Source organism: Venturia canescens, chromosome 9 (genome assembly GCF_019457755.1).
Source record: "Venturia canescens isolate UGA chromosome 9, ASM1945775v1, whole genome shotgun sequence".
NCBI classification, from domain to species: domain Eukaryota; kingdom Metazoa; phylum Arthropoda; class Insecta; order Hymenoptera; family Ichneumonidae; genus Venturia; species Venturia canescens.
This window is the reverse complement of record NC_057429.1, coordinates 18018629-18031666: the sequence shown is the minus strand read 5'-3', so window position 1 is coordinate 18031666 and position 13038 is coordinate 18018629. Positions and strand designations below refer to the sequence as shown.

Genomic DNA, 13038 nt, shown 5'->3' with positions numbered 1-13038 from the left:
AATTGTTGAGAGGCTTTTTAGAGTTATTATTCCATTTTTTCACCCTCCCATCTCTGCACAGTTGCATTTCAATAATCTTCATCGCATGTACAGCGATCATCACATTTCAGTTTGTACTAATTTCGAAAAATAATATACAATTATTGCCATTTTTTGAGACCATTCGTCTCTCTCTCTCTCTCTCATTTTTCTCTAAACTCCGTGACCACGTGATCTCTAAATCTCTTGCAACAACGGCTTAAACTCGTTGATGTATTGCGTAACGTTAGTCACGAAATGATCTTGTCACTACTAATTAAATGAAAGCTCTCGCTCTTTCTGTTGCTCACTGTATCCATTTTTATAGTTCCTTCTCCGCCGTTTTATCTTCGTATTTCTCTTTTTTCCTTGATTTTATCGTTTCCAGCTGCAACAGCCCGGAGAATTTGACGGATAGAGACGGCGGAAAATATTTGTATGGATGTGTCGGGCCACACCGTCGAGCCGAAAGCCCCCGTGTCATCGTCCCACGTGCCCACACTTTGACAAGCGCTCGTACATGTAAGAGTTTCATACACCTTCGTACGATCTGAGACAGTAATATTATTGCATACATATAACTAACCGACTAACGGGTTACAGCAGATATCTCCGGTGCTTTACCGCCGTGGGTTCGTCCACGTTGTCACGAATAGGCACGCGATATATCGCGTGTAAAACGACGAGAGACTGACACTGATAATACTGATACGCCCCATGCGCTCTTATCACTTAAGTGAAACAGGGTTAACGCGTTCATCTCTCACCTCAATAGGAGGATGCGTGACGAAAAAAAGCTGCGGGACGATCTGCTTGAGATCTTGACTCGAGAGGCTGGCTTCGAGTCTCATTTAATTATCGAGATTCTTTAATCAATGAACTGAAGAAATTTCGACTGATGACGAAGCGTGACTGAAACTCTGAATTCATCGGCACGGTTATTGATCGAACTATGAAAAAGTCGATGGAACGATGATCCTTCGGAGTAAGAAAAATTGTATCGATGCTTCAAATGTGTCATGGAATTTTTAAAATACCGTTTTTTGAAATACTCCCCAAAAATGTTTCTCAAGATTCCTCGATCGAGGACCAAAATCCAGTGGAAAAATTCTCGAATAATTGCGGCTGATTGGACCTCGATTTTTCAAGTCTCAGAGCCACTCATCCTGATCTTAGGAATGGTAAAGTCTCGTCTGGACTCGGACTATTAGGAGCCGACGAGACGTGCCACCATTTCCCATTATCTCGTCCTCGCCCTTCGCCTGGTCCAACGAACCCCTTGACTCGTTTCGTTGCGTCATTGGGAGAAGCTCCGCGACGCGACTATTCACCACCCAACTCCCATTGCTTTTACTATCCGCTGAGTCACGTCATCTCGCTGACTTATATACGTTTTTCTTCGGTATACTCTGGCTCACCGCGCGCCTCGTCTACGGGGTCCCATAAAACTGCCTCCGCTCCACGGCCACATATATACGTATTTGTACAAAAGTATTATTTACGCCTACGCCTCTCCGTGACGAACGAGACTTCGACGATACGGAATTCTGCCCTTCGTCCATCTTCCATCTCATTCCCTTTCACGACACATCCGGTTCGCCTTTTATTTAACAACTCACTCGTAAATCTCCTTCTTTCTTTCAATCTTTCTCTCCTTTCGAATTATCCTCACTCCGCAATGCTACTCATTTTAAGGAAGCATCAAATCCCCTATCATCGTTCTCTTATTCATCGTTTTCTTCCATTTCGACGCGGCGAAAACGAGGCCGAAAATTCTACAAGAAAGGACTAGAAATATAGTATCTCGGGGACATTGAACATACAATTTAGATTGCAGCATTAATTCGAAGAGCACTGGTAAGAATTGTTCTATCCACCATAGTAAAAAGACCAATGCCCACACCTTTTATTCAAAAGACTCAAGACTCTTTTTCTCTATATAAGCATAGTAAAAAATCTTTGCACTCACTTCAAATGTTTATATTATTGTTAAAAATGCTCGGGCAACCCTGAAAAAAACACTATTTGTATGGTAAAATGTTCTGGTACATAACTGTTTGCTATTCACATGAATCTGTTTAGAACTGAACGGACGAAAAATTGCAAAATTTAAAAAATACTATGCTCTTTGTAATCGGTGGCTAAAAACTTTGAAAATTTTTGAAAAATAATATGTTCTTCGGTATATAAAACGAATTCGTTTTCTCCGTGTAGCATTCTAAAGTACTAAGGATTTTAACTATGTGCAATAATGAACAAATCTCGTGATTATGGGACGTTACGAGTCTCCACCTTTCGAATTTTGTTATTCCCCTCAAAACTACGCCTACAGAGTACTTTTGATATGATCCGTCATTATTTTCTACATTTCGTTTCAGTTTAAGCGTTTTAAGGAATCGGAAAAATTCTGGTCTCAATACGAACGCTGTTCAGCATTACCTCTCAAGAAAAATCCAATCGATCGAGCTGTAAGAAGAGATAACATCATTGTAAATAGCCAATCTTTGAAAAAAATGAGTAATCTATCTGGAATTCAACTCTGCAATGATCGTAACATTGAATCCTAATGACTAGTGTATTTTTATTGGAAAAAAACGAATGATTTCAAGAGAATAAAATCTGAAATTAATAACGGGGTTAGCGGCCTTCGATCATCAGCAAATACGTTTTCAAGTCTATTACATTTTATTGGTACGTACACACGTAAGCAAGTAATGTCTGTTAATCGGAGTCCTTTATCAAGCGCGTATTATCAACGATCGAAGTTTATATTCACGATATTTACAGTCGTCTGGGCATTTGTATCAACGACTGTTAAGCAAAGAGGCGTATGGAAAAGCGATCAGTGCAGAGGGCGATGCAAACCGAGGGCTTTTTGTCATCCAGCGAACTCGATGAAATTACGTATGTGATGCAGCAGCTCGTTTCTGCGATCGGATGAAAAAAACGTTTCTTCGTGCTCACGATCTATGGATGTCCATTATATAAATACTCGTACAATATAAAGCAAGTAAAGATACTTTACGTAAGTATAAAGTCGTGTGGATTGAGGGCGATATCACGTCGTTGCGGGTGCGAGAGCGCATTATTCATCGCGGCACGTGCATTATCGACGATGTACATTACCGCGTGCACGATCGCGTACTGCAATAGCACATATTTGTACTTTCCGTCTCTCCGCAACGTTCGCATAATAAATGACATAAACCGATTGATTACTGATGCAATGCGCGTCTCTTAAAACTGCGAAAATGGAGAATATTTTTTTCCAATGTGCTCCAAAAATGTTTCTTCGCTGGTTATCTTCCGGCCGTTTGGACTAAAGAAAATCGATAGAACCGAAGAGAGGCAGGATTGAAGAACCTCATTTACGTGTCGAAGGATTCAGGATTCATGCGGTGCTGATTTCATCATTATTGCATCGAGCAGAATGCTCCGAAACGAAGAGCTTCAATGATTAAATGATCAAAGTCGACGAATTCGTGCAAGCCTCCTTCAACTCCAGTTCACATTGAATCTTTCATCCCTCTTTTGAGCATCGATCGTATGAACAGGCTTTCGAGATTTTTTTAAATGGAGAGAAAAGCAGGATGCGAGTGACCCTGACCTTTGTGGGGGGGAGGCAGGCAGACTCGATTCGGTGCTGCAACATTATCGATCTTTTGGTAATTGGAATAAAAGTCGGGATAATTGAGAGGTCGATCGATGTTTTGATCAAAGGAACGAGCTATTTTGCTCAATGCTCGAGAGCGCAACATTTAATTTGGCTCAATGCGATCAAAGTATCAAATATAACATCGTGATACGCGTTAGTGGCTACTTTTCTATGTAGACCTTTATGTGCATACATATATTCGTGTATGAAACAGATTGCATGCACTATTCCGGATTTCCCAGGATAGGCTAGCCTCGTTTGAGCCGATTGCATCTGAATTGCGTGAATGTTAACGGATTGCATAATGGAAACGACGACGTTGGCTCGAGTGTTGGTGCTGGTCCGAAGCGTGTACAGAGCACGGTGTGTTTCACGACGTAAAATGTGGCACAACTTTGCCACCACCCGCCGTCGATCTGCGCCTATGTGTGTGTGCCCAAACACGTCTTTATTCGTGTGTGCTCTTTGTGTTTGTGTGCCTCCGTACGTACGCGCGTGTATGTGTGTTTATGCGCTGAGAGCAGTTCACGCCCATTCTCTATTTCGCGCTCATTGCAAAATTTAATTCAACGGGGTCATCGATACCGAGGGATCAATGAACGATTATACAGACATTACAAAAGCGTTTAAGCCTGTTACAGCGTATAATTTAAAGCGACGGGAAATTATGCAATATTGCATTCAAACTGATATATGCTCGATCGATCAATCGCTGCCTGTCAATTGTTACTTTTTCTTTTCCATCGCTAAAAATCGGACCTTCTGTTTTCGCTTCAGCTACGACGATTTGCGAATCGGTGCTTGGGAAAGGTTCGACTGAGAAATCGAAAGGTTCTCGTTCCCCTTACGGTTTCGCCATAAATCGTAAATTAAAATTGAACTGTGTGATTCTTTTTGTCAACTCTGAATGTGAATAGGTTCCGGGCGATGGTTTTCGTCGGAATTTTAATTGGCATGCATTATGTCGATCGTTAAAATATAATTGGAAAATCATTTTGAATTTTTACTTTTTCAGGGAATTTTAAAAGAGATTTTTGAGTGCTCGACAGTTGTTGGATCGAATGAAGCTTCGAAGCTGCGAAATTCATTGTCGTTTGATTAAAAGTAAATTATTGAATCGGCCAGTTATAATTGATTCGCATAATTATGTCGAAACGTTAGAGCGATTCGCTTACAACTCAGGCGATCTTTGCGAACGAAAGTCGAGCAAGAAGCTTCTTAATAAAGTGTCACGTTTATATATACCCGCGAAATAAATCGTCCAATAATAAACCGCTCGTTTGCATCGATTAGCTTTTCGCTACGACAAAAGCGCCACTGATTCTTCCGTGAGTCTAGTTCGATCTGAGCGACGGATCGAACAGTAGAATTTTCCGGAACGAAGACTCAGTCTGGGATTCGTTACTCGAAAGAGCACTTGCGAAACAGTGAGCAACATATTTTTCTGGGTGGAGAATATTTTTAGATGCGCCGAATCGATATTCAATTCGCTTGAATCATAATCGCGATTTTTTCACTCGTTACTTACGGTCGTAGAATTTCGATAGAAATATCTCGAGCTCATAGGACGATTTGGAAAAGTTTATTTGGCTTGCCAGCGATCAACGTTCACAGAAATAAATTTATGAACGCAAATCATCGCACAACGGTGCAGGGAAGCAGCTCCGGGTCTCAGGCCAGGTAAGGAAATTCAAATTCGTAACGAAGCAGTAATAAAATAAACGAATATCGCCAGTTGAATCATCGGGAAAGCCTCTCGCAAATTTTCTTTGGGTTTGAAATCGTAGGAAAATTGTTTCTGCCTCAGCATCGAGACTCGGATCGTCAGAGAAACAATTTTTTTTATCAAGCTCTATTTACACCGATGATAACGACCGCTCTGTTATGAACTATTTTTTTGCAGATCGATACAATGGCCCCTACGAGAACTCGGGTGACGAAAGAGGCGACTAAGAAGAAACGCGGCAACAAAAACTGCTGCGCGGACACTTCGTCGTCGTCGTCGGCGTCCTCGAATTCATCGTCGTCGTCGGATTCATCGTACACTACGAGCGATTGCGTTTATAGTTCGGACACCGAGAGCTCGGATTGCGATTGCTCGAACAGCGACTGCTCGAACAGCGATTGCTTGGACGGCGATTGCTCCGATTGCTGGGAATGTGAATGCGTACCTCAGAGAAAACGCGGTGGCAAACACAAGAAAATCCCGAGTCCAAAGGTCTCGAAAGCTGTGGACAGGGACAGGAAAAACAAGAAACACACTCGTCGTCCAAGTACGTTTATTTTTATCCTAATTACAGATCAAAATCTTCAAATTTTTCACAAAATTCTCTTTCAACGACTTTCCCTCCGGACTCGAATTGACGAATAATTATTCCAGAGTATGCGTCATCGAGCGATGAATCATCTTGCGGGAGCAGCGATGATTGTTACGGGTGCGAGCCCAAAAAACCTGGCCGCAAGGCTCGGGTCTGATTCGACTCGAGAATTAACCAACACCAACGAAAATTCCACTGACCAATCAATCCCATCGTTCATATTTATTTATTTTTATTTTTTACAGACCCATTTCTTTCGAATTATGAAAATAAGTTTGTGTGCTGGCACCGAAAACCATTACTGCTAATTCTAAGTTATTTTTATTTTATATCTGTCAAATTAATTGCGGGATGAATGTCGCCCAAATGATTGTATCAAAATTAATAATAATTATGAAAAATGTTAATTATCAGAATTTGTACAGAGCCAATGGACTAAATAAATAAGAGATTTCTATGCTAATTGAATTTCAGAGTGAGTAAATAAAAAGGCAATTAATTTCTCTCGGTATTACAAATTCGAATTAGTACTGTGTTTTTCGTCCCAGTCCCCTCTATTCTCTTCCTACCCCAGCAACAAGCGTCGCTGCCTGCTGTATACGATGGACTTCAAAACATCGCCATATCGTTTTTGTGTCGTCGCGCCGATCAAATTGGTTCGGACTAATAAGGCGAGCAAACAATTTCGATAATCTCGGCTCTGCTAATAATTGTAGCATCATGAGTCCTGTCAGACTAACAAGCGTTTCCGAGGACTCGAAAGATTATAAATAAATTAATAACAACGCCAATTTAAGCTTGGAACGACGTTTCTATTCCAAATATTCAATAAACTTGACTTGATTCGTTGAATATCTGATTGCTTTTATGCTATATCGGTGCATGATCTGTCCAATAATGTCGAAACCGTACGAACCGAAATACCAAGTTTGCAGAACATCAGGAAATGCAAAATTCAACAGCGGGTGCTATTTTATTTTAGAATCCGGTCTACAGACTAGCATGCTAAAGATAACAGACTTCGATTTAGTACGAATGAAAGTATTGATCAGAACTATGAACTCGAATGAATAATTTGACAAATTATTAATGTTTTTTGTCAGTTTCCATGTAGACTCGTGCGTGGTTATTAAATAAAATGATGGATTTCCCATAGCACTAACTTCGCCCAAAAGAGAGAACTCTATTCGCAAACACACTCGTAAAACGATAAAAACGCGAAAAAAGAAATGGCTCGTTAAAGTTTTCACTCTGACGTATGAAATGGCCTCGCGAAAACGAGACGAATCTGCAGCGGCCAGTCTCAATACATCGGCCCAGTGACGGGACAATATCTTGCCGCAAATATTGAAATAATAAAAGATTTTATTTCAAGTTTGTATGTCTCAGTGGTATGGAGATAGAATAAAGCTGTAGATCCAGTCACGTGCCGCTGTGCAACGTGCGGCATTCGCGGTTGTTTGCTGGGTTCACGGCCTAACTCTAATACAGTATCAATTGCACACGACGGTGTAAATGTATACACGAGTGTTCGCGCCCCGTTGTGACATAATAGGCATCGCTTACGTACACAATCAAACTCCCTGTTGTTGGCATGCTTATGAAAGGTTCTCGTGCTAATAAAGTGAGCAAGCACTCTCGATTTATGCGCAATTCATCGTATTTGCAAACGTCCCTTCTCCCACCTGCAGGCTCTCCGTTGAATTTTATCGGCGGTCATTCCGCTCTTGTTACCTCGTGACTACACTTTTCTACTTCAAAATTTCATTCCCGCTTTCTCATGCATCGCTACGGAGTGGATGGAACTGACATTCGTTCACCTTTTTGAATTCGATGGAGAAAAGAGGCTTGGGAATTTTTCACTGGTGGGCGAAGCTTTCGCGAGGGCTCAGAACGTAGCTCGTCTCGGGCAGTAGAAAAACTCTTCGTTTCGTAATGTTTTTGGATTAAAATTGAGCTTTTATGATTGACGATCGTGTGGAGCTGGAATTTTCGAAAATTTCGAACGTCACAAACTCGTTTTTCGTCATCGCTTGTCCGTGACTCGCGAAGCCTTCTCATGCAAATCGGATAATAAAATCGTCCGAGGATCAGGATCGATCCGGTTTTTTCTTCGCTGAAATTTAGTGTGAAAGCTCGGTGGATAAACATTTGCCGAGTATTACGTGCTCTATTTTGTTTCCCTGTAATCTGCACCGTAACGACGCAAATGAGAGCACTCAATTTCGTTTGAATCAATAGGTACTTATGCATAAAAACGAATGCACAGCTCAGTTTACTTATTGCACATTATCCTGGGCTGCAAAATATTCGTCAGATAACCGCTTGAAAAAATATCGAGAACGAAAATACGATGGCAAAAAAATCGAGTTCAAATATATTTTCAATAATACGAATAACAGATTCTGCTTTTTTTTTTTTACATAAAATATTTGCTCGTTCGGCTGCGCGGTTGATATGATTATAAATAAAATTTGAAACCGTTGTGATTAACGAAATTTATATTATCAGGTATAATTTATTGCAGCCTATTATCAGCATCGAATTTTCAAAATAATGTCTCTACGTATTCGAAGCGAATGTGAACTACTCGTTCGAGGTCTGGCTCAGTGAGAAGCTTCTTATTTATATAAAAAACACTTGATTACATTGAACGTATTGCATGAACGAGATCGAATAAGCAGTGGGAAAAGAGTGATCGTTTTGTTTCATCGGATGCAAAGTGTTTATCAGTGTTCTTGGTTCTTATCATTTGCACAAAAATAACCGTAAGACGGAACTCGTTGAATAAATATTTTTATTTAATTTCGTCGAGACGATAATCTCGAATAATTTTTACGTAACTCGATAATCATACAGGAAATGTTGACATTTTTTTTCGTATGTTTATCGAAGCGATATCGTGAGGTAAATCGAAAAGAGAAAATTGATAATGTGAATTTCTTACGAAATGAGTAAAAAACTCGTCTCTGTTCCGAGAACGAATGATTTTTAGGAATTAAATAGTTCTGCCGAATGCGTTGGACTTGAAAAGTGGGGGCGTTGACACTCCGGAAAAGAATTTTTACAATTAGTAGGTTGAATACGTAAGAGCTTCTCGATTATTAAACAAAATTAAAGACTCCCTGACTCGGGAAGTTTCAGTCTCGTTTTCACTCAATCTAGAGCCAAAAGACTGTACAAACGTGACTTATTTTTAAACTTGAACCTCTCGTTGGAGCACGTGGTATTCGTGGTACACGTGAGATTTGTGCATCATCCGCATGACTTTTTTCATTATTCAATTACTAGCCATTCGCTGTCCCGCATCTAAATATACCGACGTACGAAAAGCGGATACAAATTTTTCATTGAATGCATTGGAGAATGAACTCGACCATTATTCGACCAAAAATTGGATTAAAATAAAGCTTCCTTAGCTGGAAGTGACAAAATGCAATTTCAACAGAGAAAAACTATGAATATACGAATAAAATAGTTTGAATCGAAATTTTCGTTCGAATCATAGTAAAAATGGCTCGTTATAGAATTCATTTTTAGCCTCCCTCTAAAAATGAAATCGTTCACCTTTGATTTAAAAGGGGTAGCAATCGCATAATAAAGAAAAAAAGTCGATCCTCGAAAGATGGAGCCTCGAGCACAGTTTCTAGAGGATTCGATGTCTCGTCCACGACGAAAGAATCGAGTGGGTGAAAGAAGGTGGTCCAGAAAGAAATTCTCGCCTCATTCTAATCGGCGTGACTCTCAGTAAACTGAAATTCAGTTCACAGTACAGAGCACGCGACAATCTATAATTTAGCTTCTTACCTAACTCCCGACCTCATTTACCTCGTGCAGAGAGATGCACCGCAGCTCTACGTGTTCGTATCCGTAATAACGTACTCGAGTATCGGATTAGATAGCACGAAGCGATTATGAGCGCAGATGCACGCAAGTTCACAACGCAACTATCCAAGGTGACTGGGAATAGAACATCCAATAATGGACCGTGCGAGTCCTTGAATGTGTGAATCTTCGATCTTCCGTAACGAAGGCCTTACGAAGGTCTCGAGAAGAATGAATAAATGGAGAATCGAATAAACATTGATATTGAGCACAAGACATGAATCCATGTATGAACTGTGCTTTGTCAATTCGATGGATTTAGTCGTGAATAACCAACGGAAATGTCTCGCCACTACATTCTTCGACGAAGCGCAGCATCTCTTTTGCCCCTTCCGTTATCCCATCTGCCCAGATGCCACGTTTCAGGGAGCCTTTATTCCATGAAAGATGCGAATCGGAAAAATTGAAAATTGTGCGCGCTCGGGGCGAGAAACAATAATGCCGTCGACTCGTGCGCCCGGGTACATCAACGATTGAAATATTCACCCAAAAATGGGTCGTTGCTGACGTCCGCGAGTGGTCGTTTGGTTTATGCACGTGATTAAGTGTACGAGAATGTTCGCGAGCACGTTTTCTACCGCAAGACCCATCCGCAAAATCGTCTGTCCATCTGGACGTTTGACGCAAATGTCAGTCTACGTGGCGGCAGCCGGCCTGTCTCCGCGTTTCATTTCATCCACCTCAAACGCCCGTGTTTTGTCTCGTGTGTTCGAGCGCGATTCAACTCGCATTTCATCCCCCCAAACCATTTTGCGTCACGCTTTTCTTTCGCGGTGTGCGTTACGTCACCACTTTTTTTCACCCATTCATACCTCTCGCTCAATTTCCCATTGAATAAAACCATCGAATCTAGAACAACCTTAGGTTTTGGAGCTCCGATGGAAGTTTCAAAGTTCGAAGGAAGATGCTGACCTTCGGGCTGTTGGGCTGCTTCACACCAGTTTCAATTTTAACGATGCAAATTGAAACGCTCTCGCTAATGCATCGGAAATTCATTTCATTCGAATTACGAGCTGCAGATTGATCTGGAAAAAATCCAATGACGATCGACTCGTGACTGCAAAATTCTGCGATATCGCATATTTGTCGAGGTTCGTAAGGAAAAAGATTTACGTTTTTGAGTCATTTGCCATGCGCCACGACTTTGGAGGTTAATCAACAGAAGCTTACGAATTAACCCTGAAAATCAGTCTTAACGGAACACTTTCCTTGAATTTATCGTGGATCTCTTAAGGAGCAGAATAAGGCAGTGAAATTATTGTTTTTTAAAACATCACACTTTTCATATTAGGGTACGTGGGCTAATGATTGTGTTACCGCTCTTGATATAAAAAATCGAGTTGTCGATAACAGTTCAAAACCCGAACTCGTTTTTATGACAATCGTCGACCCCAACGATCCAATTCTTTTATTCAATGTGCGAATTTTCATAAATCCAGACGTGGACAGTTCCGATTATAATTCTATTCTTAGATTCCCAAGGTTCCTCTAAATATTCCTCTTTATTCATTTGGATTAACAGAGGGAGCGTAGCTAATTTTGGACGACAGAGAGAGCGAGTTATTTTGCGTCCGAAATTAGATGCCGTTCCTTTAATTCCGGCAAATTTTGCACTAAATCAGAAAATTTAACAAGTTCCACCGATAATTGAATGCGAATTAAGAACCGAACAGACCCAATTCGATTCCAAGTACTTCGTTGACATCGCACCCATCAAATTCGTACAACGTTCAATGCTTTGCAGTAGTCGAAGATTCAGAAAAGTCATGAATCAACGAAAACCCCTAGAAAGAATGCAAAATAGAAAGAAATTTGAGAGCCAGCATCGAGCATTGCTGCATGTCAGTCTGCACGAGGAATCTCACGACCTCTTGTTTCTCTTTTTTTTCATTGATCTTCTCGTTGTTCTCACGAAACAATAAGGCGGTATGTCAATTGGATGACTCGTCCTCGTCCGTTCTCCACACCACTTACGCGATCATTGTTGCCGCATACGCGTCCTCCGCGTATTATTTCTCAGTTGCACAGCCTTCGATATTACGTAAGTCGAAAATCATTTTTTTAATGACTCTCAGATCTCACACTCAAGGGAAGAACAGTTGGATTAATAAATTCCGAGAAAAGGACTCGACCATTTTCCTGTCCGATGCGGGGCGGCCATCGACGTCACTCAGTCGATCCCTCGCTGTGCAAAGTGTTTTGCGGTCGGAGGGCGAGAGTCTGAACAAAAAAAACGATATGCGAAGGTATTCGCCTTCTCACGCTTTTCGTGACGATAACGGTCTGGCTGTCATTGTTGGTCGAGCACTTTGCAATTGAAGTTCCTCGGCGGATCGTAACGGAGAATTTTTGGCCCTGAATCCCCCAGTTTTTGGCCCCTCACACTTATCCGTTTTTTTCGTACTTTTTTCAGGTACCGAGCACTTTTTTCCCTACCAAAGATCCGTCATTGATGATCCGGAGTTACACCTGCGTGGTATCAATGAAAGAATAAGGAGCAATGAGTGCCTATGTGGGTATTGAATTGCAGGCCGATGAATTTGTGAATTGAGCGTGATCTCAATGTGCATTTCTCGAATGCTTGTTACCACAGCGTGACTGTGAGGACCGCGGTGGATAACCACAGAAGAGCATGGCGCTGCTGCTGGGAAAAGCGACTGGACCCCAAAGAGCTTGTACCGTTTTGTGTACCACATTTATGGCTGCGGTCTCTGTTTCAAAACCTCCACGTGTGTTACGTACGAGTATCATTTCGCTTGAAAGGACACGTGAACCGAATAAGAGGGGGCGAATCTTTGCGTTCTGCTTCGAGCAACGGTACAACTATCGCAGCATCACCTTTCTCGATCCCCTTTTTTGCTCTCTCTCACCTTTCTCAGCTCGTGGACGAGGAATCACTGTATCGCTCCAATTTCGGAGACTGCGCGCTTCGTCACTAATATTTTCAGATCGAAAGACCCTTCTCGCTTCGGTGATAAAGTGTCTCGCATCCTTTTGTCCATTTCTTACATACTGAAAGGTGAAAAAAATATTCTGTAGTGTAACTGTCCATCGATTAACGTGGAGCCAAAGCCCCCTTACGATGACGATAATTAGCTGCGTCAGCCCCCATTCGAACTCTTTATCCGAGTGAAATGATTGTCCAATGAAAAGAGTTTCACA

At 41.4% G+C, this 13038-nt stretch overlaps 1 protein-coding gene across 1 annotated transcript; it reads left to right on the top strand.

The window, feature by feature from the left end:
* The first annotated feature begins 5003 nt into the window (after positions 1 to 5003).
* LOC122416170 (suppressor protein SRP40-like) lies at positions 5004 to 6509 on the top strand. The gene is made up of 3 exons (XM_043428891.1): positions 5004 to 5353; positions 5577 to 5946; positions 6054 to 6509. The coding sequence occupies exons 2-3, from the start codon at positions 5586 to 5588 to the stop codon at positions 6146 to 6148; spliced, it is 456 nt and encodes a 151-aa protein (XP_043284826.1). The 5' UTR covers positions 5004 to 5353; positions 5577 to 5585; the 3' UTR covers positions 6149 to 6509.
* Positions 6510 to 13038: the final 6529 nt, after the last annotated feature.